Source organism: Hippocampus guttulatus, chromosome 1, assembly GCF_054856545.1.
Source record: "Hippocampus guttulatus isolate MCC_2025c chromosome 1, RoL_Hgut_1.0, whole genome shotgun sequence".
In the NCBI taxonomy this organism is placed as follows: Eukaryota; Metazoa; Chordata; class Actinopteri; order Syngnathiformes; family Syngnathidae; genus Hippocampus; species Hippocampus guttulatus.
This window is the reverse complement of record NC_141261.1, coordinates 30,201,961-30,228,305: the sequence shown is the minus strand read 5'-3', so window position 1 is coordinate 30,228,305 and position 26,345 is coordinate 30,201,961. Positions and strand designations below refer to the sequence as shown.

General features: G+C 42.9%; 1 protein-coding gene across 8 annotated transcripts in view; it reads right to left on the bottom strand.

Moving 5' to 3' along the window:
* The window catches only part of nbeal1 (neurobeachin-like 1), a 76,107-nt gene that overhangs the window by 5,553 nt on the left and 44,209 nt on the right, over positions 1–26,345 (bottom strand). For 4 of the 8 annotated variants that reach the window (XM_086125719.1, XM_086125711.1, XM_086125702.1 and 1 more), the window contains exons 3-51: positions 23,871–23,962; positions 22,889–23,050; positions 22,683–22,764; positions 22,070–22,197; positions 21,880–21,962; positions 20,876–20,961; positions 18,652–19,018; positions 18,409–18,515; positions 17,418–17,504; positions 15,953–16,036; positions 15,711–15,809; positions 15,064–15,635; positions 14,290–14,422; positions 13,971–14,090; positions 13,535–13,844; positions 13,369–13,454; positions 13,213–13,302; positions 12,951–13,128; positions 12,719–12,852; positions 11,912–12,071; positions 11,700–11,802; positions 11,457–11,616; positions 9,839–9,997; positions 9,584–9,743; positions 9,412–9,500; positions 8,548–9,153; positions 8,278–8,453; positions 7,875–8,163; positions 7,477–7,785; positions 7,248–7,397; positions 7,005–7,162; positions 6,374–6,498; positions 6,123–6,249; positions 5,616–5,764; positions 4,662–4,795; positions 4,474–4,575; positions 4,228–4,323; positions 4,026–4,150; positions 3,053–3,193; positions 2,815–2,945; positions 2,607–2,716; positions 2,335–2,452; positions 2,089–2,186; positions 1,433–1,549; positions 1,273–1,362; positions 1,030–1,139; positions 754–926; positions 460–554; positions 165–281 (exon numbers count right to left, since the gene is read on the bottom strand). In XM_086125719.1, the coding sequence (XP_085981845.1) occupies positions 165–281; positions 460–554; positions 754–926; positions 1,030–1,139; positions 1,273–1,362; positions 1,433–1,549; positions 2,089–2,186; positions 2,335–2,452; positions 2,607–2,716; positions 2,815–2,945; positions 3,053–3,193; positions 4,026–4,150; positions 4,228–4,323; positions 4,474–4,575; positions 4,662–4,795; positions 5,616–5,764; positions 6,123–6,249; positions 6,374–6,498; positions 7,005–7,162; positions 7,248–7,397; positions 7,477–7,785; positions 7,875–8,163; positions 8,278–8,453; positions 8,548–9,153; positions 9,412–9,500; positions 9,584–9,743; positions 9,839–9,997; positions 11,457–11,616; positions 11,700–11,802; positions 11,912–12,071; positions 12,719–12,852; positions 12,951–13,128; positions 13,213–13,302; positions 13,369–13,454; positions 13,535–13,844; positions 13,971–14,090; positions 14,290–14,422; positions 15,064–15,635; positions 15,711–15,809; positions 15,953–16,036; positions 17,418–17,504; positions 18,409–18,515; positions 18,652–19,018; positions 20,876–20,961; positions 21,880–21,962; positions 22,070–22,197; positions 22,683–22,764; positions 22,889–23,050; positions 23,871–23,962 (7,677 nt within the window). Of the gene's footprint in view, positions 1–164; positions 282–459; positions 555–753; positions 952–1,029; positions 1,140–1,272; positions 1,363–1,432; positions 1,550–2,088; positions 2,187–2,334; positions 2,453–2,606; positions 2,717–2,814; positions 2,946–3,052; positions 3,194–4,025; positions 4,151–4,227; positions 4,324–4,473; positions 4,576–4,661; positions 4,796–5,615; positions 5,765–6,122; positions 6,250–6,373; positions 6,499–7,004; positions 7,163–7,247; positions 7,398–7,476; positions 7,786–7,874; positions 8,164–8,277; positions 8,454–8,547; positions 9,154–9,411; positions 9,501–9,583; positions 9,744–9,838; positions 9,998–11,456; positions 11,617–11,699; positions 11,803–11,911; positions 12,072–12,718; positions 12,853–12,950; positions 13,129–13,212; positions 13,303–13,368; positions 13,455–13,534; positions 13,845–13,970; positions 14,091–14,289; positions 14,423–15,063; positions 15,636–15,710; positions 15,810–15,952; positions 16,037–17,417; positions 17,505–18,408; positions 18,516–18,651; positions 19,019–20,875; positions 20,962–21,879; positions 21,963–22,069; positions 22,198–22,682; positions 22,765–22,888; positions 23,051–23,870; positions 23,963–26,345 lie in introns of all 8 variants that reach the window. The other 4 variants (XM_086125730.1, XM_086125748.1, XR_015102489.1 and 1 more) reach the window with 3 other exon arrangements.

Here is a 26,345-nt window from a genome sequence, read left to right as displayed (position 1 = left end):
ATAATCTAAGCTGTTCTGTTGAACCAGTTTCATTTCAGTTGTCAAACTTTATCATGCATCATGCAAACTATTGATCTAACTGTGCTGCCGAAAGCACAACATGACTCAGATGACATTTGCCACAATGAAACTTGTGACATGACAGCTTGTGTCGTAACCCTCACCCGTGCTCCAGACACAGCCATGTCCAGCTCTGTGCTGATGCAAACACTGACCACCTCATCTGTGTGGCCATATAGCACTTGAACAGGTTTAGGATGCAGACCTACTGGAGCACCACCCTACAGGAAGAGAGAAGAGTGAAATCCATTGTAGTAGTTACTCTTTCTACATGTTATGTTTGATCAATCCCCTTCAATATGCTGACGATCATTTTCACAGTCAAACAAGCTGCAGCAATAAATATGTTACACTAGCTGGTTCTATGCAGTGACAAGGTAGGACCAATGATGCTCGAACCTGCTGTAGAACCTGCCACACCATGCAGGTGGTGTCTCTGGAACCGGAAATCAGGTGGATGCCGCAATGGTCTGTTGACAAGCAGGTTACAATATCTGGAGGAGATATAAGATGCGAGGAGAAATGCACACAGGTTGGTATCATCGAATAAAAGACTTGTTAAAGAAGCACCAGCGGATAAATAGCCAATACAATATTCATTCATTCAAAATCTTGTGGAAAGGCTTTCCAGAGGAAGTAGAAATTGCGGTCCATATTTTTTTCAATCGCATCTGTCTCTACTATTTAAAGTACCCATGTGCCGGATGTGCTGCCCGACAGTCTTGCCCTTGACAAGTGAGGTGACTCGGAGGCTGTTGTCCCAGTGGCCTCCACTGAAGAGCAACTTTCCATCGTGAGAGACCACAAACAGCCTCGTTGTTACCTCCACACCGGGAGCGAAGGGTCCTGACAGAAAACGCTGGGTCCTGTGAGCAATGAGTTATCCACGTGCTTGGTGAAAGAAGTAATTTTCTCCAGCGTCAAATAGACTGGCTGCATGCGTGTTTGTGGCAGGTGCAGTATTCTCACTTGGTATGGGACACTGTGGGGTCCTTAATGAAGGTGAAGTAGTTGGAGATATTCTTGTTGTAAGGTAGCCACCCATGCGTCCCAAACAGACAGTTTTGACTTACTGTCACCTTGACAAAAAACATGCACAGGAAAAATGTCATTGTTTGCAGTGCATTCATTGAAAACAATTCTGATATATTTTCTTAAAACAAGAATCATTCGTCAATGTTAGCACATAGGAGCACATTAGAGAAGACCAACCATTGTGTCTGGACTCCCTTGACTGATGAAGGAGTGGGACTGATTCTTTGGAACAATAGCTTTAATCAGTGGTACGTTGTCACTGATGCCCTGCAACATGGAGAGAATATCAACGTGAGATGTGGCATGTAATGCATGTGAAGAAGGAGAGAGGTCAAACCTCCACAAAGAAGGACTTAAGGGTGCTGAGGTGTTCAAACATGATCAGAGGACATGAGTCCAGGAGAGCCTTCCTCTTCTCCACTTCCTCCTGAGAAAGACGAATTGGATGTGGCTCCTATTCACCCACAAACCCACGTAAACAGATGCAGTTAAAATGAAACTCATATGCTTGCTCTTTATTCCAGCAATATTATGCACCTTTGGCAGTGTTTCCCAACCTTTATTGAGCCAAGGCACCCCTTCTACATAAGGAAACCGTCACGGCACAGCTCTAAGCAAAAATACTGAAATAACGATGATCTGGTCTCAAATGACTTTTTCTGTGTTAAATCTGGGCTTGTTTAATTAAACACAAAGCGGTAGGACATGTCTTATTCTGTTGCATATGTAGCAGCAGGTGGATACACAGATTTATTATGCCTTCTGCCATCTAAAGGAAGGGCATTTTACTGTTGCGCCTTTCACTATATGTCGCAGAAATAGAGCGATGAACGAAGATATACTGTAGTTGTAATTCATAAGTAAGCGTTTTCTGACAAATAAAATGAAATTAGATCAAGTTCCTGCGGTACGCCTGATGATACCTCATGGCACACTACTGGAAGCTGCCACAGCTCACTGGTTGGGAATCACTGATTAAGGGTCTTTCTGCACCTTGAGTAGCTGGCAGGGTGTCTGCCCAAAGTTACTGATCATGCCTTCCAGGGCCTTGCGCTCCTTTTCATCAGTGATGGCATCAAGGTCTACTGCTCCTATAAAGTCAAGGTGGCATAAAATACTGAGAATGCAACGATATTTTTTTTATTGTGATCTACTTACATGATACCAGAAATAAGAAAAGTGTGGGGAAAGATAGTGCTCGAGAGAATGAAACTGTGATGACCGCTCAGAGTGCTTTACCCTCATATGTGCAGTAGTAAAAAACATTGAGGGCTTCCACTGCGGCGGGACCCCTCTGTTTGTAACCGAAGATCAGATCGATCCACTCATTAAGGTGTGCGGACACATATTCAGACTCCTGTCACAGTGACACAGACACACAATCAGAAAGCCTTGAAAAAAAAGCACAGGATTCAGTTCCATTTTTCATACTTGTACTTAGTAAGACAAAATGCACTCAACAGCATAATGAAGCACAGTCAAGGAGCACATGAACTAGAACAAAAGCTCACCAGGGCTTTGCGGTGTTTATAGATAAAGTCCTCAGGGGACTTGGCCCATTTGGGCAGAATCACATCATTTACTTTTTCTTTGGTTATCTGCCGGCGACCAAGGTCAAAGTCTGGGTGACAGCAGGGCACAAAGGTAACATAGTAAGTAACATTGTCTTGCTGTGACCCTGCACATCACAACTTTGAGTGAGTCCATAGAGAGCCTCACCATTGTGGTTCTCAAGAAACTCTGGGAAGTAGAAGAACTCAGGTATGAGCTCCTTGACGTCATTGGGATTGTCCATGAGAGTCAGCCAGGTTGCCGGAATGGAGTGGAACTGGCGGTCGGCACAGTCAAACCTGAAGACAATTGGAACCAAGATGGTGTACACTGGAAGCAACATATCATACAAAAGGTGGATATTATGATCCTAGTACCATGCTGAAGAATGAGAGAGCCTACTGACCGTCCACTCTGCAGCTGGATGTGTAGGGAGGTGAAGGGCTCAACTCTGATCAGATAGTGCATCACACCAGCTGCACTCGAATAGTGGGTACCAAAATGAAACTTGTCGACAGTTCCTGTTGGGTCCTCAAAACTTTCATACCTGACAGACATGAAAAAAAGCTCAGAATCAAACAAATTACGTCACTGGTTCAGTGAGCTTCAATATACATTTGCAAGAAAAACTACTGTATGTTAACCCGCTGCAATTATCGATACTTGTGTCTAAATTGGTCCTAAAATGTGATCGTATTTTCACATCAATAGTCAAGTCAAGTCAACAGTATTTATAGAGCACTTTCAAACAGCCATCGCTGCATACAAATAGATAAACATAGTCTGCTTAATCTAACACCACACAATTACATGTTTCCACTTTTTTGTTTTTGTTTTACTGAACACAATATGTGAACATCAAGTGGCATGAAGAAAAAAAATGTGAGCCTTTGGATTTAATTATGAACCAGTCGAGACTCCTTTGGTCGCAAAACTTCACAAAACTATTTCACTTTTGCAACATTCTTGGGATTCATGGTGTCCATCACTCTCTAGAGGCCATTCTGGTTGAGGTCAGGACTCTGGCTAGGCCATTTTAAGAATGCATATTTTCTTTTCTTGAAGGTATTCTGTTTTTGAAGCAATTTTGTCCTTTGGGGTTTCAGGTCGCATCAACCAAACTCTGTTATGTTTCAACTGGCAGACAAACAGTCTCAAAATCCCCAACAAAATGTGTTGATAATCTAGGGAATTCATTTTCCCGTCAATGGTACCAATGCGTCCAGGCACTGAGGCATTAAAGCAGCCCCAAACAAAGATGGCCACCCCTCAACCATACTTCATAGACAGCTACGTAATTCCAGATTTTTTCTTGCAACTGCATGATATACTGTAGATCCCTCTCCATAGATAATATACACGGTACTTAATACACATACTTTTCTCGAACAGCTTTAGCATTGTCGTTGTTCTGTACTGCCACTGGCTTTGACAAATCCCTGAATACCATGGGGTCTGAAAGGTCCAGATCTTTGGAGGTGTAGTCTGCCAGAACCCAGGGAAACTATGAACAAAGGTAAAAAGGTGTTGAAACCATTTGGCAGATCCTTCACTGGTCGTATATGCAGTCAGTGAACATACCACTGGATACTGCGCCAGGTCGTTGTATGTTCTGCCAGCAATTGTGTTGAGTTGCATCAGGTAGTCAAAGTTGGAAATCTCCCGGTTGACCCATTTCTGTGGACAATTTGACCCAAAAAGCAGATGAAATATTCAGCATTTCAGTATGCTTGATGAAGTTGTCTAGTTTTAAACCTGGAATTACAGTGTAATGTTTATTATCCTAACACGAATGAGAAATTGATACTGTACAATAAAGTTCTTGACCTGCGTTAATCCGGAGGCTTTAAGGAGCTCTTGTGGAGAACGTGTTCCATACAGACTGAGGGATCGCAGTAGCAACATGCGGTCATACACCTTATTTCTTGCCTGTAAATTGGAAACCACCGAAGCTACTGCATTGCTACTTATCAAAAAGTGAGCGTCACATAGGTTTAAGGAAGAATAGAGATCACCTCTTTCTTGAAGTTGAGAAAGTAGCTGGTTTGGTCAATAAGGAAGATCTCCAGAGCGGAGCGTCGCAGATTATATCGCCGGAGATGGACCTCACGAATCTGACTCAATGGCCATTTAAAGTCATGGCCCACACCTTCAGTAAACATGGAAGCAAATTCATCATGATTGGTGTTAAATAATGTACAAAGCCTAATTCCAAAACAGTTGGGACATAAAATGTGAATACAAAAAGATTTGCTAAAATACTTATGTTGAAACTAACAGTTGCACTCCCACCCCAATCAGTTCGAATTCGGGCTCTGGCTTTCTGTATGGGGTTTGCATGTTCTCGCCATGCCTGCTTAGGTTTTCGCCCGGTCCTCTGGTTTCCTCCCTCATTCCAAAATCATGTCCCGCGACCGTTGTGAGGATAAATGGATTATAAAATAGATGGATGCGTGGAGGTGTGTGTATGTGTGTATATATATATATATATATATATATATATAAATTCCAAAAAGATAAGTTTTTGACAGCCCTAGTCCCAGCTTCAATGGAATTGTGAATTCTACTATAGTTACTGTCCAAGTAAATAATATTTGAATTATTATTAGTATTATTTTTTTTTTAATGATTACCTCTGCAATATTCCGAATGCTCATTTGTGGTTTGCATGTTGGCAAAGTTACGCAAAAACACCTATTCTATATGAAACTTGAGAGAGAAGAAGCTTTTGGTATGTCTTTGGATATAGGGGTGCACCTAGGATTTATTTTTGTAACTTTATGGGAATTTTAATGGCCATTTTTGTCATGATCCTAAACCTCTCTATGGATTATGCATTTCTATGAATTAAATATTATAGGCATTTGAACAATTTGGTGTCAATTCAAATTAGGATTGTTCAGCCTTTTTTAGAGGTTGATACAGAGTTTTACGAGCTAAAATTGTAACAACAACACAAAGAGACGCACCTTCGTCTTTCTCTTGGCTGCTGTCGTAGAAATAGATGTGCTGGGTAGTGAGTTCCAGGCGGCCAGGTACCACATCAACCACCGTCACCAACTGACAGTCTTCCGACAGAATCAGTTTCTCCTTTTCACCTGCCTCCTCTGCTTCAATCCTAGATGGAAAACATGATGGAACCAGTAAAATAACTTTCGGAATATTGCAGAGGCTTATGACGATCAACTATTCTTCAGCGATGTCAATTGTGAGACAATTGCTTGGGTAAATGATCCATCCATTTTCAACACCGCTCATCTTCTACAGTGTTGCGGGGGGTGATAGAGCCTATCCCAGCTGACTACGGGCGAAGGCAGACTATACCCTGATCTGGCTGTCAGTCAGGGCACATATAGAGACGAACAACCATTCACACCCACACCGTTACTGAGTGGGAACCGATCCCACACTGGCCAGACACAAGTCAGGCGAGTGGACCACTACACTATCAGTGATTGCTTGGGTAAATTCCTTACTGGATATTTGCTGCTGCCAGGTCATCCTCTGGCAGCTCCAATATGTCATCTTCCAGGTTGGTGACTTTCACCTGCTTCACAGCCTCCAGCAGCAGAGATTCCGGGTTGACAAACTGCTGATGAACACCTGAGTAAAGTCCCGGAAGTTAAGATATTACTAAAAATTATATATATACTGTATAGAGAGAGAGAGAGAGAGAGAGAGAGAGAAAAATGTCTAATTGAATCGGGGGGGGGGGGGGGGTTTATACCAAGGTTGTCTCGCAGGGCACTGGCCTCCCTATAAAGGTCAAAGTTGAAATTCCGGATCAACTTCAGTCTCATGCGGGAAAAGTTCTCTGCGCTGGACAGCTTCCAGTGCATCTTCTTTGGCTGCCTGTTACATCAAGGTGAAAGTTTTCTTCAACAAAATGCTACATCTTAAGTGTGAATGACCATTCAACTTTCCTTCAGTGGTCACATCTGCCATATCATCATCATCATCATCATCAATTATGTTTTTTGAGCACCTTGGAGGTAGAAAAGTGCGTCTACAGTTGAACTTCTGAAGTTGTAAAATTGAGTTAGCCCAATATTTTCAAGAGATGTGTTTGAACAGTCATGTATGATATCATTCACGTGAGCTGTAAGCCTAGAGACATCAGTTGAGCAAATATCAAAGGATTAGTTGTGAAGTCAACAAGTCAAGTCAAGTCAACAGTATTTATAGAGCACTTTCAAACAGCCATCGCTGCATACAAAGTGCTGGTGTGCTTTGGTTTTTCTTGAGCTATTTTACAAATCATATTCAAAAAGAAGACTGCTTTTATGGTTGCTGTTAGACTCGAGATTGTGGTTGGCCATACATAAAAAAAAAAACGAAATGCAAACTACTATCATTACCTTTCAGCCCAGGGCCCCCTCTCACACACAAGGCCCCGCCGAGCAGCCTTCCACTGCCTGAGAGAGGCATTGTTCTGGCTATGTTGTTGCTTTAACATGCTGTTGTACCTCAAGTTTTCCTGACGACTTTGGCGAGAGAATGGCTCAACAAATTGTTCCTGAAGTAAAAAGGGAATGGCTGACATGTTAGTACAGGGCAATTTCTGGGTTTCGTTTGAATCCAACTGAAGGGTTCTAATTAACCTGGAAGCACATCTTGCTCTCCCCCCTATCTCGCTCTCTCCTATGCAGGCTGACCATGAAGGCCTCATAGCACTCCTTCCAGTAAAGTGCCATATTCTCATGGCCCTGACTGAAGGTCTCAAGTTCATACTGCTTCATGTATGGAATGATCTAAAAAGAATTGGAGAAACATCACTAATGCTGTCATCTCATCATCTCAAACATGTCACAGTACATTTCAGACTCGTACATATTTGTCCAGATAGACACGCCATTCGGGTGAGTTGCAGTATACTTGAAAATCCTCAAAAAAAGATGGGCTGCCATTGGTATCAGGCAGTTGGGGCAAATGCAGCTCCATATAGAGAAGACGGTGAACTTTGGAGAGGAGTGTTCGCAACAGAGGAACCAGGAATGAGTATGTTTCCTCTGTCTTCTCCTGGACAGAGCGCCGCAGGATGCACTCAACCTTGCCCAGCAAGTAGCAGGCCTCATCCTGGCTGGACACTTCCTTCATTTGTAGAATAAAATTCAGTTTAGCAGTGGCTACTGCACACACCTGTGATGTGAGAAAAACAACACTTGTTGTTATGACAGAATTTGTTTTTTGCAATTATTGACAAAAACAAAATAAGGACAATGTTTCACCTCGGGGTCCTCTTGCGCCATGAAGCCGAGCAACAATCTCAGTCCAACTTGGGAAAGCTCGAACCACTGGGTGCCAGCAGAATACCACACCATGAGACAGTCCATCAGTGTCACAGTCTCCTCCAGCACCTTCTCTGTCCACAGTGCCGGGTTGACCAGGCCCTCTGCTTGCAAGAAATCTTGTACCACGTGAAGTAGACGGACCGCGTTCTCAGTGTGTTGAGGCAATGTGGCAGCAGATGCCTCACGGTTGTCAATCACGGCCAACTCCAGCATACGTTCCATGAGACTAGAAAGAGGGGGCACAGAGAGAGCGTAAACATTTAGGTAAGCTGTATGTGGAAACATTTAACCTGCTCCTGTAGCAATTGCATTAATGTCATCACTCTGGTAGAGGACAAACCTGAGTTTGATTTGGTCAACAGGAAGTAGCAGCTCATTGGCTGTTCCCAATTTGGTGAGTGCTGAAAAAACCTGGCCACGCTCCAGCCACGCTGAGTCGTCAGAACCTTCGACTCCACGCCACATCACACACAGCAGAATCTCCAGCAACATACTGCACAATTCTTCCTCAGCACGCTAGAAGGTCATGACAAGTAAAGTAAAATACATAAATAGGAATAGTTTTCAGTTCTTCAAGACAATGTAAGCTTTCAAGCAAACTTTCATTCACCTCAGTATTATTAAAGGAGTCCCCCAGGGAGACGTTGTCATTGAAGAGGAAGGTGTCTTCAGTCAATGGGGCTGTGTGATCAATACTTCCAGAGTTGCCTGGAAAGGGCTTTGGTGCCTCTAGTGGAGAGGGTGTGCTCGGCATACTGCCAGGTGTCTGGCTGCCACTCTCTAAGCCCTCGTAGGTCTGGAGGTGAGACAGGTCAAGCGTCAAGCCACCAGATTTTCCCACGAGCCAAGGCTTGAGTTGTGGTTGTGGCTCAGCCGAAGCGGAAGATGATGGAGTGTCCAGTAGTGAGATGACATCGCTGTTCTCCATGCTGTCTACTGAGCGAGTGTCGCCCATGCTTTGCCAGTCATTCTCTGTGCGATCCAAGCGGCCAGCACTGCTTGCCCTTGTTCTACGGTGTAGCGGCAGTTCCAGGCGGTTACTATTGGCTCCACTGGGTTGGTTCAAGTCCAGGCTGCAGGTGCTGACTGTGTCTGCACTTCGCGATGGCAATGAGCCTTCACCTCGCAGGTACAGTCGTGCAAGAGTATCCTGCCAACACTGCTGCCTTGAAATCTGGCAAGCAGCATCTTGTTGGGACTGGAGGAGTTGGTACACCTAAACATGAAGAGGGATATTGAAATGCCTGTGAAACATGAGGTGAGATTTTTCAGATGTTTCAGATTTGAGAGTGACTTGGGGTCACACGTGTGAGTATCTGACATGTAAAAAGTTGGTTAAGATGAATCTATCTTTATGTGGATCAGGCCTTAGTACAAACTAAGTAGTAGTAGACAATAGCCCAACATGTCTTGCTATTAAAAAAAAAAAGAAGGAAGAATAAAGGTTCAGAGAAAGTAGTTTGTGCTTTCTCACCCTCTTACAGACAATGAGCCGAATGCTGGGTCCAGTTCGATGAGTGAGCTGAACTAGTGCCATCAGATCCTTGTAGTTGACCACTTGATCTGAAAAGCACACACATGCAGATTACACTTGGTTCTCTTCCGCTGACCCATCAATAATTATTATTGTGAAAACAAAAGCCGACCTGTGTGCAGGACCTGATTGAGGAGACAACGAATGAGATTAGGTGTGATGTGAAGATCGGAGAAAAGCAGTGACAGGCCGTTGTAACCCGCCTCCCTCAGCCTCAAACGCTGCTTGTTTTTCTCATAGATGCGATCACATCGTAACATGCGCTCAAACAGCTGTGCAGATTAGGGATGAAAATTCAGTAAATCCTACAAGTTCAGAGATGAATGGGGGCAATTTTGTTTTTCAGGTGGAATTGGCTGTAACCCACCTTGAAGACAAGTTCTCGAAGGCGGTCTGAGTATTTATTGTTGAGCAGAAGCGCATAGCAAGAGTCAGCTGCTCCAGGCTCAAAGAGGAGCAGAAAGAGCTGGTCCCTGGATGGACTGCTCTGAAGGAGGCTGAGTAACATTTCTAGTAGCCCACAAATCTTCAACACACAAAAATACCTTAATATACAGTAAGTGATTGATGAGAGAATATGTCTGCTACGTTTCATCCTTGGACATACTTCTACAATTCAGTTGACTGCTGTGATCTATGGGGAATAGGGTTGGTAGCCCACAAAAAGCACAAATAATGTATATACCAGTACTTGAAATACATCATGGGAGAAAAAAGGAAAAATGTGTTCCCCGCAACCCCCTCACCCCCATCTTAAAAAAAATGCTGATGAACATTCATTGTGCAATTTTTGAGGGGGGAGGTGGAAAAAGCAACATCCACAAAAAAAAAAAAAAAACAATCAAAAAAATTGTGAGTATGTAAATCTGCGAGTGCCGAACCGCGAATAGGTGGTGTCCAGTGTAATCCAGTTACTAAATGTATCATTGTGAATCTTTTGGTGGTATTTGTGGTATGCGTTTATTGGTCGAAATACCTGAAGGGTGGCTGTGTACTGTCTCAACGTATGTAATGCATTACAATCTGACACAGACATAGAGTATAGCCAGGTAGCCTGAATAGTCAATTTTACTAGCTGTTCCAATTGTATAACAAACACAAAAATATCTCAAAATATTAAAGGAGGAAAGAGAAAAAAGGATTCCTGACATGAAATGAGCCAGTAATTTCCTGGGGAAGCACAACTTCAGTAATTCCCACTGGAGTCTGTTATGTAACAAAAGACACATCATCGTATTGCCTCAGTGAAGGAGCTTATGTTTGCTTTCCAATTACTGTTTCTTCTTCTTATTGTTAGTATTATGTTTAGCATTATTATTAGGTGTTTTTGAAACTGTGTAAGGTGGGTCATGGACCTAGTCACAAACCATCAAATGTTGTCGGTTCTGGAAAATGAGTCGTTTGTGGCATTATTTTCCCCACATTTTTAAAATGTTTCAGTTTCTTGGAAACAAAACATGAATCTTATTGGCAGGCATAATGCAGGAGTGGGACATCTATGAAGCCAAACTGTTGATGGAGGATGTGTTTAGCTTCATTCCAATGACTAACCTAGAAAGCATAGAGCCTAATGTTAAGATACAAGTGACTGTTGGCTAAGGTTAGCGAAAGGGTGTTTATGTTAAGGTTTGTTCAAGGTCGCAAATATTCGGCAGACATTGTCGCAAGGAAATCTTGAGTGTGTTCCCTTGTGACAAGAAAAGTAAAGGCAAACGTTGGGCAACCATTTGGCGAACATTTGCAACCTTGAACGAACCTTGACGATAATGCAACATTAACTACCTTCGCAAACACTGCCAAATGTTCGCCACTCCGGGATAAGGGTTTTAAGGTGCTAGGAAAAATTTGAATGATTTAAAATCTGACAAATAAAGGTATCTAATCTCCAGCTAACCCGTGGCCTGAATGATGACTAGTGCTATAGGAAATAGATGGATGAAGGCAATTTGGTGACAGTTAATCCGGTGCCATTTAGAGTTCCTCACCTGATCTTCATCCCCAATGGCAGCAATGTATCCAATAATGCTGTGCATCTCCTCCTGTGAAATGCCCTTGCTGATGTAGTATTTGATGAGGTCATAGAGCGACATACGGATGTTCAGAATGTCATCCTCACTCAGGTCGCTCTCTTTATTACTGTTTTTCCTAAAGTGAAAAATCGAGTTTGATTCTCTGTCAGGTAAGACTATATTAGCATGAGCCAGAAAAGTTAGAGAATACAATCTCACCCATTATCGAGGCGTATGTTGTCCAAAAGGAATCGGACTCCATATTTTTTACGGAACTGCTTCCTGTTGTCTTTGACGACAGTGGTCACATACTGTATATGACCTTCAAAAGAAAACAATACAGGAAAACTCAGAACTACTGAAAGTAATGCTGTGTCCCCAATTTAGTATTTTAAATGTGTATTCTTTTCTTTCAGAGATCAAGATCTGACCTATACGTAAAGGGAAGTCCCCTTTGTTCCAGATGTTGAAGTTGAAGAGTAGATGTGTGTGAAGTTGCTGCAGCAGGCCCTGGTTCTTCTCGTACTTCACCTGCTCTATCAGCAGCTGCATAGCTACGAGCACATTGACATCAATGTGTCCTGCTGGAAGCTGAAAACATACAAGCATAATATACTGTGTAGTTTATATGAATTCACAAATGACCCTAACCAAAACACGAGACCCGGAGCTCACTGGAATGAATAGAAAAAAAAGTCTTGTTTAGCTGCAGATTTACTATTAAGAGGGTGTGGTGGCTTTGCCAAGCGAAATCATTTCCCACATTTTTAACCCACATCTCCATGGAGGCTTTTATTTTGTCATGGTCGAAATACTGATTCTGATATACTCTTGATATGCTCCTGTATTCCCCTCAGATGCCCCTTTGTTTCTGTAAAGGACCAAAGAAATCAATTTGTCACATGGAAGGAAGCGCAAAGCCAAAAAACAGTTTTGCATTTTTGTACCCATTACTTAATTTGTGATCACTTAATTTATTCATTCCTCCTGTCTCAAAATAAATGCCACTCTAGTGTGTGAGTGGGATGAGATACAAGTGGATTAGTTAGTGATTGATTGTAAAAGACTTTGTGGAATTCAAGTGGCCACAAGTGCTTCACTCACAGAGAAATTCAAGTGGACGCTAGTGACCTTTTGATCACACACTGAGCGAGTGAACTTTGCACACAGCGCCAACATTCCTTGCTGGGCCCGCTAGACACAACTGTGAATGTAAAAAATTAGCCTCAAAGACACACCTTCTGCAGTAGGGCTCCTAGAGTAGCAACACCATGCGAGTGGAGCAGATTTTCCTGGTTTATAGCATGCCTCTGTAGAAAATGCTTCAGCACCAACAGTAAAGTAGCTACCAGATTCTTCTCCAGGCGTGCTTCTGAAACAGGACATGAAAAATGAACATTTCATCTGCCGCTCATGAACATATTGGGCTGGTAAATACTGTATGTTTACAGAGTGATGCCGCCAACAGACCTGAAGCCCTATTTGACGGGAGAATGACCCATTCTCCATCAGCGGGAGTGGTAACATCTGGGGTGATGAAGTCTGACCCAGTTGAAGCATCACAATTCTGTTGATCAGGGGTCATCAGAGCCAGCTGCTCTAGTATAGGAAACAGCACTTGCAGCCCGCCTACGCAATTGATCATATCCTGTCAAAGACACAGAATACAATAAAAACAACTACTGTTTTGTGCACAGTATGATAATGTGAGAGAATTTTAGGGATGTCCGACCTTGACGTCCCAGTTAACAACTTTCTTCCCAGTCAGGCGTCCATGTAGTTTGTTGGGGGAAAGATCGAGGCAGATTGGGTTTTGACATGCCTGTTGGTTTAAATTTATGGGAGATTAGGTACATAGCGTGGATTATTTTTAAGACCAAGAAATTACCTTTGGCGAGTAATGCAGCAGCAGTTTACTTGAAAGGTCACCAAGTTCTGACTCCTGGGCTTTTAAAGGAGACACACAGTTTGGACCTGTGTAAAAAACATGTCATTCAACATGATTTACAATTTCTTTTTAGTCCTTCATCTGTACATCGTCTCCATCTGTTTACCAGCACTACAGAGGATTTTAATGTGGTTGGGTTGCAGGGCTTCGTGGAACACCATGACACTCGCCAGCTGACCCTGCAAAGATGTGGGGCTTCCCCACTCACTGTCCTGGGTCCCTGCTGAAATGAGCTTTGTCACAGACTCAGGCTTTCCGCTCAGTAGTCCGCCCCAGGTGTGCGGCGAAAGGATGCTACCCAATGAGGAACGTGTGCTGGGTGAGGTGGCTGAGGAAATGGGGGGGTCGGGGATCTGGGAGGGAGGCGGAGTTGTGGTCCGGTGGCCCGCCGAGCCAATGCAACAGGAGGTAAATGGCTGCGGAAGGGGGAGACATCGTTTCGAGTAAGCATTCTCTTAGTATTTCACAATGAATAACTGCAATAACTAGACATTATGCTTTAAAAAAATTCAGATTCTAACTATCGCGAGTAACAGTTTCACCTCAGTCATGGTGGGGTACTTGAGGGGGGCAGATAGCTTCTGCTGTCCGTCCACATAAATGTAGACGAGGCTCTGTCCAAATGGCCTCTTTCCAGGAACATGCACCACACCAATGCTGTGCTGTTGACAAGAATAACAAGCAAACAATGCTTATCCTGCTTGTGTTGATGTTTCCTATGCCTAAAACACAAAATATTAGTGAGAAGGCAAACAAGATTTGGCAATAAATTGCCCTAACTTTACGAATTGTTCAGTCAGAAATCAATATTTATTACAGCTTTTTGCTGTACACAGTATATAGTAACAGCATGTCACTCACCCAGAGGGAGTCACAGAAGCAGTTGTCGGGCAGCATGACTGTGACGTATTCCTTTTTTGTGCAAACAGCCACCACCAGTACACCCGCAGAGCTAATAAAGGCCTCAAACCCCGTGCCACCCGAGGTAAAAAAGCTGCATGGTTTGAAAAATGGGGAAAAAATGTTCTGTCAATGTATAAGTCAAAATGCTGTAGTTCATTATACTACATATATTTATACTATATATATATATATATAGATAGATAGATAGATAGATAGAGAGAGAGAGACAAAGTTGTACTTGATACTTACTGTATATATATATATATATATACAGTATATCAAGTTACCACTATACTATATACTGTATATTTCATCATAAAAGACAATTCGATATGCATCTCATTATCGTATGGTACGGCTCAGTTATAGAGGGTATGATACAACTGCTTTCCTTTTAAATAGATAATTATGAATTAACTTGTCAGTACAGTACTGCAAATGTAGCATTTCTTTCAAGGATATATATTCCATAAAAGACAAATCAATATGTATAGATGATTCGATTGGGTTCTTCTCCATACACTCATTAACATCTGAAATCAAAACAGATTTTCCAATTCGAATCCTTTTTTTGTGACACGATTCATGACAATAGTTTTCAAATATTGCTTTCAGGCTCAAAATGCAGTTGTAGCATAAGCAGAATAAAAACTACACATTTTATAATGTCGGAAATGGTGTTCTCTCTCTGCCCCCCGCCCCCCCCCCCCCCAACTGTTCTTTTGAACTAACCTGTAGAGCTGCTTTCTCTTGTCCTTGCTGACTGGACCCAATTGATCCTGGTCCAGGGACAACCAGGCTAAGAAGCTGAAGGCAGAGCCTGGCCAGCGCTGTACTGTTGGAACTACAATGCCAGCCATACTGGGCGACAGATCAAAGTACTGCATTGCGCTCTCCAGACCCTGTTTACGTACCATGACAAGGAGAGCTTTCAGAGCAGGTCCCACATAGGGATGAGCTTGGTTGGATTCCGGAGGTCTGAGTAGGTGCAGGAGCCTAAGGAGATCCCTGGCACTCAGGGACAGGGAGCCAAGGGATCCCACCAATCGCAAAAGGCTCTCTGCACAAACTCGGTGGAGCTGCCGGTGACACTCAAGGACAGCCAGTGCTCTCAAGACCATGGCAGCATTGACACAGGTGGTGCGTGTTTGCCGATTGAGGCAGATGAGGCGACAGAGCCAATCGGCAGCAAAAATCTGTAACTCTGATGAGTCCAAATCTGGCAGCCACTGGATGAGCAGGAGTAAAGGCTCCACATTGCTGATTCCCAAGATTCCCACTGATGTGTGCTCACCTTCCACTGCCTAAGCATCCACCCAAAGACACACAACCCATTACAACACAACCCACAGGAGCAACAAAACAATAAGTAGCCTCACCATGTTCATCATCTCTTTAAGGAGGTGTCGAGATGGCTGGCCAAGCGAAACGAGGACTTCGTACAAGTGATTATAACCAATTCTTTCTTTGAACACCTCCTGTGAGGTGTTAGAAAAAAGCTTTTATTATGTAATTGCTATTACTAGCAGAAATTGATACAGCAATTTTCGTCCACCTAGCTTGGCAAATTTGACACAAATGTAGACCTGAGTTGATAATACAGAACTGTACGACTCTTTACCTTTGCAGCTGGTGATCTATGCATCACTGTGGTTAGGGCTTTAATAGTTGCTACAGCAAGGGAGTCTAACCGTCCTTGTATCACCTGAAAAAAACCCTGAATCAGCATTTTGTTTAAAAACATTTTCACCGTGTAAACACATGCAGGCAATTTAAATCCACACACATAACAGGTCAACTTTATTTACTGAAGAAAATCAAAAGATGGAGGTGTTTGGTTTTGATCTCGGTAAGAGGCAAAACATGAGTAAAATCATCAGCAATGGTTACGAGTCTGACTGTAGGAGCTGCAGGGATCACAGTTTTTACTACATGTGTTACCTTGAAAAGAAGGAACATCTTGGTCACCACGAAATGAAAACGTAAAGACTCATTTACGCACACAAGCACAAACATGCATAGTTACACGCACAAAGTATTTTTTATCACACAGACACAGAATGCAACCCACACACCAGAAGCCAAAACATGAAAACAAACACATCTCCATCCAGCTCTGTCCTGCTCCTGTCCAACAGGTACAGTGTTCCTCGCCTGATGTTTCAAGAAAATAAAACATGTAGCTGAAAAGAGTTTGAATTTTGGACCAGCTGGAGTTGGATTGTGTTGAAAATGTCAATGAGCCCAAACCCCCTCACTCATACCCTTGAACTCTGGGAGGACAAACACTGCTCCAATGTGACAGTATTCAAATGGACCCCCCAAATAGTGAGGAAAACCAAGACAACACACAGGGGAGGATAAAAAAAGAAAAAAAGAAAAATGCAATCCAATTAATTAATGGCTTGCAAAGCTGTGAGGGAGGCATAGAGGTCACTCCTCAGCAAGACTGCAGAGATTTGCTGTCATACTATTCACCAGTTAATTCAAAATACAGATCCAGAGAATTTGTATTCTGTTGTTCAGCTGTCCATTTTATTGATATTGCAAATGGCTCGAGCGTTGCTCAGGTTCTGTGTATGTTACTTTATGCTGGAATTCAAAAGATAAACTTGCATAGAAAAAAACCCCCCATCAGGCTGTATCATCTGCCTCTTCATTAGGTTTCAGGTTAGCTAAAACAAGGACACTTGATGTAAAGGTCTATCTACCTTTCTTTCAGAGTACCTTGATCAATGGGGGGCTTCAAACTCAACTAACCTAAATGGCACCTCTGTGAGCAATGCCAGTACAAAGAGCTGGATGAAAATAGTGGGACACAGAAGAGATCTTTTCTAAGATATTCCTGCAAAAGCAAAAATAATGAGTAATACTTTTATTTGAGAGTGCCGAAGAGTTACAGCATATATTTGTCCATATGTTTAGCGAATTTCTATGCCTAAATCTTACAAAATGTAATATTCTGGGCAGGGTCTGTTGAGGGTCTTGCTGTGGAGTGGCCAGTGTCTCTGGTCAGGTAAGGGGGCGAGATGGATAGTGAATGGGGGTGGAGGGGGTAGGTTGAAGTGAAACTTTCTCTGTTGTACCTGAGTGTCTCTCTCTCCTGACAGTAACCTGTTGTTGGTTATATCTTTCTGGTCCTTGTCTGCCGCCGTGCACCTAGCGTTAACCAGCTGACACACACAACAGGCAAGATGTCAGCATAGCGCGTGGGGGAGTTGAGAGAGCACGAGAGAGGAAGAGACAAAGGTGGGTGGCAAGAGGAGGAAGAATGAAGTGATTAGAGCGGCAGGTGAGGGGTGAGAAGACCTGACCCTGAGTAGGAGGTGGGAGGGGGGGGGGGGGGGCACTGTGGCAGAGTGATGGTGATCCAGCCGAGCTGTAGAGTTACCAAACATGCTGCCGACAATTTTTTAAACTAAAAGCATCAAATGAACTAAACATGGCAAACAGTGCAGTGTGATAGAGTCTGTAGGTCCAAAAAGCCTGAAGTGTTACATTCACATACTTTCATTCACATCATTTTCAAACATTCCTGTTGAATGGGGAAATAAGGGGTGTTCACACGGCACACATTTGCATCGGTGCTGCACCGATGTATTCTGTTGCGATATATATTACACCGGTGTAAATTTTGTGGAGCGTTCACACATATAAAGCTGCTTACTACAGAGAAGTGTGTTAACCCCGGGGCAGCCCCACTTGCGCTGAAACGGCAGTTTCTGCGGCCGTGCAATACGATATAAAACATGCGCATGCGTAAAGTGTACTTCCTTTTCTCCGCCTTGTTTGTGACATATCGAAAAACCATGGTTTATACTTCTCCAGGGTTAAATTTCCTCCGGTTTAAGCTGTTTTCAGGGGCTACGGTGTATAACTTTGTACGTGTGAACGCTCTACGGGGGACAGCCCCGGTGCTACACCGGAGTAAAAGTTGCCGTGTGAACACCCCTATATTTTCTTTCTTGATCTTTAAAATTTTCTATTTAAAAATAGATAAACCATTTGCATAGCTCCTGTTTCTGAGTTTTTATAGTGACCCATCATTTTACTGGCTCAAATCAACCAGGAAGTTACCTTGCTATTCTGGAGCAGTCGTATCAGATGCTCAAAGCAGTTACTGTTGAGGAAGATGGCTTGTAGAACTGGCCTGTCTGAACAAAGGAACATGTCCCTCATTGTGTCTGTGTGACAGTGAGTGAGAAGGAGGGGGGGGGGCAGGGGGAACACAGACATAAAGTATGAAAGTACTCTACGAATATTCTGCAAAACTGAATGGTTGTAGGAAGGATCACATCCATTTTTTTTTGTTTGCCATACCTAGCATGTGCACTTGCAGTGCCACAAAGCGGCTTTCCCAGTGTCTGCCTAGTGTTGGCACTCGACCTTTGGCTTGCTGCTGCTGCTGCTGTCGAGTGGCAACCACAGCTGCTGGGTCCGAGTTGAGCAGCTTGAAGTAGTTTTCGAGCACAGAGGCAATTTCTACTTGCCGCTGGTCTGAGCTGGCGGCCAGGAGACACTGCACCACCACCCTCAAACATCCCAAGGTCAGACATGCCTTCCGATCAGTGGCCTCACTGTCCCAGTCCTCTCCTTCGTCTGAGGAACAGCTACCCATGGAGCAGTCCACCAGCACCCGAATCAAAACCTCCATGGTGGCCGGAGAGACAGCAAGCAGTGCGTTCTTCTGTCGGAGGGATAAGGGGAAGGGAAGTTAAAGATGTTAAATTTAGCCTTTTTCCCGTGTTTATAGCATTATGTTCTGGCTACAAATTTGGGTTTTACATCAAAAGATGAGTATGAGATGAGAAATCAATAGTTTGGCTTTTATGGGCAAGTACTTGCATCTGATCAATTTAGAACATCAGTTGTGGTGTGATAAGACACCGCATTTTCATGTGGAAAAAAAAGTTTGGAACTGATAGATTTAACAGAAGACAGTGAATAAGACTTAATATTTAGATGCAAATCCATGACTTGCAATAAGTGCATCAAGCCTGTGACCCATTGACCAAACATTTGCGTTCCTATTTTGCATGGTTCTCCAAGCGTCTGACAACAGCCTCTTTCATTTGTTGATCTTTAACTCTTTCAGTCTCCTCTTTAGAAGGTGAAATGCATGATCTGTAGGGTTTAAGTCAGGAAATTGATTCGGCCATTCAAAAACCTTCCACTTCTTATATTTCACCTATAGACAGCTTTCTGTTTTTTTCCATTTGGTGGCATCTCAAACCCCTAAATGCAGTTTCAACAGGTAAAACCCCAAACTGAAGCTGAACATATGAGTGCCTAAAAAAAGTAATTAAACATCTTGAACTTGTTCACATTTTGTGACATTACATTCACAAACTTGAGTGTATATTGTTGAGATTTTATGTGATAGAGTAGACCAAAACAAAGTATCACATAATTCTGAAGTGAATTGAAAATTAATTTTAAGTGAATATAAATCTGAAGTGTGGTGTGCATTTGCAGTCAACCCTCTGTAGTCCGATATCCCTAGATACAATCAAGCACACGGCTACATTAAAAAATGTTTTTTTAAATTCCAAAATTTGAACATCTCAGAGAGCACAGTTCAAGCCATCATTTAAAACTGGAAGAAAAACACACCTGCAGATGTACCAATAAATGGCTGTTCACCTAAACGGGCAGAACGATTGAGTAACCAAGAAAAGCAGCCAAAGGTCCATGGTCACTCTTTAAGAGCAGAAGAAACACACAGCTCAGGTGGCAAACTGTCCACAGGATAACTACATGTTGTGCACTCCACAAATCTTTATTGAAGAGGGGCCAGAAAGGCATAAGAAGTCCTGTTCTGCGACCGATGTAGGGGTTTTTTTGCCTGAATGCAAAGCGGAAAACTAACAATGCTCTTCACCCTGGACACACCATCCCCACTATGAAACCTGGTTGTGATGACATCATACTATGGGGTTGCTTTTCTCCAGCGAGGATAGACAAAGCTGGCCACACTTTATGGGAAGATGGTTGGAGCTAAATACATGCCAATCCGTGGAAAATAACAGTTTGAGTGGCCCGGTCAAAGTCCAAATCCCACTGAGCAACTGTGGCAAGACTTGAAAATTGGCATTCAATCTGGCAGAGCTTTTTTTGCAAAGAAGAATGGACACAAATTGCTGTATCAAGATATGCAATGCCGGCAAAAAAATACCTTAAAAACAGCTGTAATTGCAGAAAAAGGTAGCTCTGTAAAGTATTGATGCAGGGAGGCTTAATAAAAATGCACACCACGTTTTTAACGTTTCTATTTGCCTAAACGTTTGAAAACTATGAATCAGTGCCATTCCAAATAACACATTTATGTTTTTTCCATGTAATTGATATTTTTACATTTCATGGACTTCTCAAGAAATCCTAAGCTATATCAACATCAGTAACTTATTATCTTGAGCCTTATCTTGTGTGATTGGTCGAGAATCTGCGCTCCGGAAGACACATTTCAGGTCAATAAACAACATAATCCAAACATTTACAGTATTAGAGGGGTTGTTCTTGTGAACTGCTCATCAAGGTGTCTTACCTGGTCACCAGCTACTATGGCACCAAATAGGTGCAGCAGACAGCATTTTAAGCTTTCCTTAAGGTGTTCACTTTCTTGAAAGCACTCTAGAAAGAGAGGACACATACAGACAGACTGGTGCATTACTGGAACCTAAATTGGCCAAGGTCTAATGAGTCTGTAAAGCAGAGAAAATAAGATGCTTGTCAGCACAGAATGTGCACAAAACAGACATGCACGAGACAGTGACTCTGGGTGATGGTATTCCCATGTCATGAACGAACTCAACTGTCAACACATCTTGTTGGGTAGGTACGACACGTGTGACATCTTGGTATTGTTCATGAACAGATTTCAAGGATAACTTTGCAGATGCAAGTTTGGGAACTACTGTACCATGAAGGATTGAAGCCATTACCTGCCATTATGTTTGCCATCAAACTACAACAGCGACAAATATTTGAGTATTTGTTAAAAATGGGGCGGCCCGGTAGTCCAGTGGTTAGCACGTCGGCTTCACAGTGCAGAGGTACCGGGTTCGATTCCAGCTCCGGCCTCCCTGTGTGGAGTTTGCATGTTCTCCCCGGGCCTGCGTGGGTTTTCTCCGGGTGCTCCGGTTTCCTCCCACATTCCAAAAACATGCATGGCAGGCTGATTGGACGCTCTAAATTGTCCCTGGGTGTGAGTGTGAGCGTGGTTGGTTGTTCGTCTCTGTGTGCCCTGCGATTGGCTGGCAACTGATTCAGGGTGTCCCCCGCCTACTGCCCGAAGACGGCTGGGATGGGCTCCAGCACCCCCCGCGACCCTAGTGAGGATCAAGCGGTTCGGAAATTGGATGTTTGTTAAAAATGGCTGAGGGCAGAGACCGTTTATCATCTCATCTCCATGGCTGGCAAGCACAACAAGAACTACAGTTAAGTTGTAAGTGAGCTTACAGAAAAGTCTTGAACCATTTTGGTGTTTCCCTACTTTTCAGGAACAGAAACAAATGTGAATGACAGAAGGTGTGGAGGTTAGAAACGTACGGTAAAAGAAGGGGACAAATTCCACAGTAAGTGGAGCTGCTTTGTACTTCTGCCTGCTTCTCTCGACTGTGCCCAGCTGCTTCCTAGAGGAAAAAAAAAGCAGGTTGGACACAAGTATGAAAGTTATTACACATACTAGTGGCTAACTGCAAATCAATACTGATCAGTCGTATCTGCTGAGTGATATTACCCGCAGGTTCGATGCCTCCAATTGCAATAAGGGTCATAGAGGCTCTCGCAGAATGCCAGTGCATGACGTACAAACTCCTCTGCCTGGCTTTGGTCCACCAACTCTTTCTCTTTGGTATTGCTCTTCAGCTGGAAGACCACATAGAGATAAACTTCAGAGAATCTTTTCATTTACGTCTCTTGTGCAGTCCATTGCTAGGCATGCTGCACACTAAACAACGCGACCCAAAAGTGACTAAATAGGACAACTGCAAAAAATTATATCGGTGACTCACACACAATGAAAAAGAAATAGGTTACAGTATTAGGATATGCACTACATATACTACCATACTTTTTCATTTCACCACAAACTGTGTGGCATGACTGCCGAGAAAATATCCCTTATTTTTTAATTATCCTGGTGGCTGCAGAGTGGATCTTTGAAATTTATGATATTATTATTTATACAGTGCGTATAAATAAATAAAGTACGCACACAGACACACACGCACACGTACACCTCTCAAAGCTGTTTGCCCATTAAATTGAACTACTTTTTTGCAGCCCAAAAACTCGAAAGAAAGCGAGAGAGAGAGAGAGAGAGAGTGAATAATAAGGGAGATGAGCTTGACCTGCTGAATGTAAAGTGTTGTCATGGCAATGATGTGGTTGATGTAGGAGCAGGTACCTATCTCCTCCACATTGGACAGGTTCCTTATGAGAAACACGCAATTGCAAACACACAAAAGCATCAGTGCAAAGAAAACAAACAAAATAAGATATCAATGACCTTTCAAATGATATTATCTTGTGTGCAATAGATGTTTGTTGTCCTGACCTGCAGACAATGATGAGGAACTTGAGCAGACGTAGTGCCAAGTTTTGCTGCTCAGGCTCCAGACCATCAGAGGCTTTTTGGACGCATTGCAGAAGCTGGTGGCGCAAAACCTGTAAGATGTTGTCTGGCAGAAGACTCAGTACTGGCGGGGGCTCCTCCAGCCTGCACATACAATTGTATTATAACCCAACATGAACCTTTTGTGTTTCCCTAACTAAATGCAATATGGTTGAAAAAGCCAACATTTCATCTTTTCTTTCATTAGCTGGATATACATGAAGACGTGTATTCCGATTAGAATGAATCCAAATAACTAAACGGACTGAAAATGTTCCAGATAAACACCTCAATCGGAATATAAAGGCCAAACCCGGATTTCATTTTTTTTCCATTTTGATTCAAAGGAGTGGTACATTACTTTTGCCAATCCGACCGTAGCATCATGTAGAATGTAAGAGTAACAAAGCTGTGTCCGATGAGCGCATGCTCGGTCTTGACCTAAACGTGTATTGACATTGTCGAATACATACTTTTAAATGGCAACATCTTAGCAGAGCTCATCTACAATGGGAGCACTTGTTTTAAAGTACTTGTTTTAAGTAAAGATGTTTTGATAAAAGTTTAAAAACTATCACAACTACTGTCCTAAACAGATGAATGAACTCGATCTTGATCAATCATGTGATGTTTACGTCGATCTCTTTGGGCCACACGGCTGATCTGATTAACGTAGTGGAGCATGTAAACGGCAAATCGTAATAGATCAGTCACATGTGAACAGTTGCCCAGAGATCTTCATTCAGAATCATTTCCATCAGAGTTGCAAAACAAAACATCTCCATGTAAAAACGACTATTGCTGACGCGCAACAACAGCGATCACATCATGCACTGGGGTCGCCATTGCCTCCATTTAGGCTTTAAAGGAGGGAGGATAACAAAGGAAGCATAAAAACCTCTGATTAGAATCAGCCTTTCTTTACCTTAATGGTGGCTTTTCAAAGTCCACATCCAGACATCTCTCATAGGAGCTGATGAAACTCTCTAGCCATAGCTTCAAGTAGTCTGGGTCTCTCTGAGAGGAGAAAACAGAGGCCAAAACATGGCGACAATTTATGAACTTTCTGGAACTTTAATGTGTATTAACTAAGCAGTTGTGCAGATGAAAAATTCACTCGATCGATTTCAAACAAATACACAGGCATAAAATGTGTTTCAGAGTCCTATGACAAGCAATATTATGATTACACTGTTATAGGTTTTCATCATTCTCAAATACTAATGTTGTCACATTAGAATTTGATGTAACTGCTGCACATCAAGCACGTGAGAGTAAAACATGTCTCGGTTGGATGTGGTTTTTTTTCCTTCTTAGACCTGGGACACAGTATGCACCTGCAGAAGTAGAAAACAAGTCAGACTGCATTCTGAGGGGTGAGGAGGTGGTGGAATGGGAGGTGTGCGTGTGTGTGTGTGTGGGGGACGGGGGGTTCTGGAGATCCGTTAGCAGCAGGCTGATCGACATATCCTAAATTCCTGGAACAAAGCCAAGACAACAGATGACTTGGAAACATCTGCTGCAGCAGAGTGGTTTGGCATTGTCTTATTGAACTAAGCAGCGGCGTCTTGGAAAAAAGACATTGTTTGGATGGCAGCATATGTTCTCCAAAACCTGTATGTACCTTACAGCAATAAAGGTGCCTTCACAGATGTGTAAGTTACCCATGCCATTGACACCAACATAGCCTCATACAAGGAGGAAAAAGTCCAGGTCTGTTCCCCAGTGGGCACAAGTCCTCTTTTCAGATGAAAGTCAATGTTGCAGTTTATTTGGAAATCAAGGTCTCCGAGCCTGATGAAGCCTGAAAAAGTCCAACTGCGTAAAGTTCAGTCAGTCATAGTTTGGGGAGCCACGTCATTTGCTGATGTGTGTGTCTATTGTCTTTTATGAAGCTTACAGTCAACGCAGCTGTCTACCAAGAAATTTTAGAGCACTTAATGTTTCCCACTGCCGACAAGCTTTTTGGACACAATGATTTCATTTTCCAGCAAGAATTGGCACCTGCCCACAAAGTCAACACCACAAGCACCTGTTTTAATTGCCATGGAATAAGAGTTCTTGATTGGCCAGCAAACCCGCCTGACTTGAACCTCACTGCAAATGCATGGGGAATTGTCAAGTGGAAGATGAGGGATTGAAGCAAGTCAAAGCTTAAAATATCTCACCTTGTCTGTCATGATCTAATATAACAAACACGGGCCACTTTTTGAAGCAAATTAATAAAATAAATTGACTTTCCCCTCAATATTCATATTTTTTGGCATGTATCAGGAGTTATCAAAGGAAAGGAGAGAAGATGCACCACTTATTTAAACATGAATGCAGTATTACATGCTCAGCTCACTGACAGCTTGTCACATAAAGGCTGACTGCTTGTGTCTGTCAGCCTGCCAGGGAGGGTATCAGCCAACTGGAGTAGGAAGCACACTCGCTGCTTTTCTCATAAAGTCATCAGCACAAGCCTGTGACTGCAGAAACATCAGCCCCCGGCCACGTAGTAAGAATGGGAAGATTTGCACGGGTTCTATTTTACTTCAGTTGAACTAATTCAAATCTTCCATAATTACAACCTACTAAAATAGAGAGTGAACTATGTCAACAATCATGTTGTTAAATTTCTATTCTCATATAATCATGTATGATGACTTCAAAAAGTGGCTTCCCAAAAACTTTCTATTGAAGCATGCTTGGAACAAAACCACATGACGTATAAAACCCCGTAATGTTGCATTAGCAGAAATACAAACACAGAAATAAACTAACCACAATGATGACAAAATAATCTTCTGTTGGCAAAAAAAAAAAAAAAAGGTTGCATGTGGCTTAATCAAGGAAATTAGTGCGTACTCTCTGAGGTGCCACTGAAATGATTGGATAAGTGTTCAATCTTTTCCAGCCCTTGACAAGTGAGAAGATTAGTCCTCAAGTGAAAGACAACTGACTGCAGTGTGTGTGTGTGTGTGTGTGTGTGTGTGTTAGTGGGTTACAGTGTCATAATTTAGGCAGCAGTTTAGGAGCACAGATGTCCATTGAGGGTTTGGACTGTGGCACACATGGACACACCCTGCACTGTGTGGCTCCCTTTTACCCTTGGCCTTCTTCTCCAGACTGTGTGTGTGTGTGTGTGTGTGTGTGTGTGTGTGTGTGTGTGTGTGTGCGTGCGTGCGTGTGTCTGATGACAGTGTGCATTCATTGCGACAGCAAGAATGTTCTGATCGGGTAGAGCAGATCAGGCTATATGACATCATATCCTGATTTTAGAACTGGAGTTATATTGCTGAAGCTCACAGCAAGTGCTCCAATCCTTCCAGACAGGCGTGGTCGGCCAGTTGCCCTGCTTATGTGGATAGCCAATTTTGGTGGAGGTGACATGGCTGGAGTCACTGAAACCACAAGG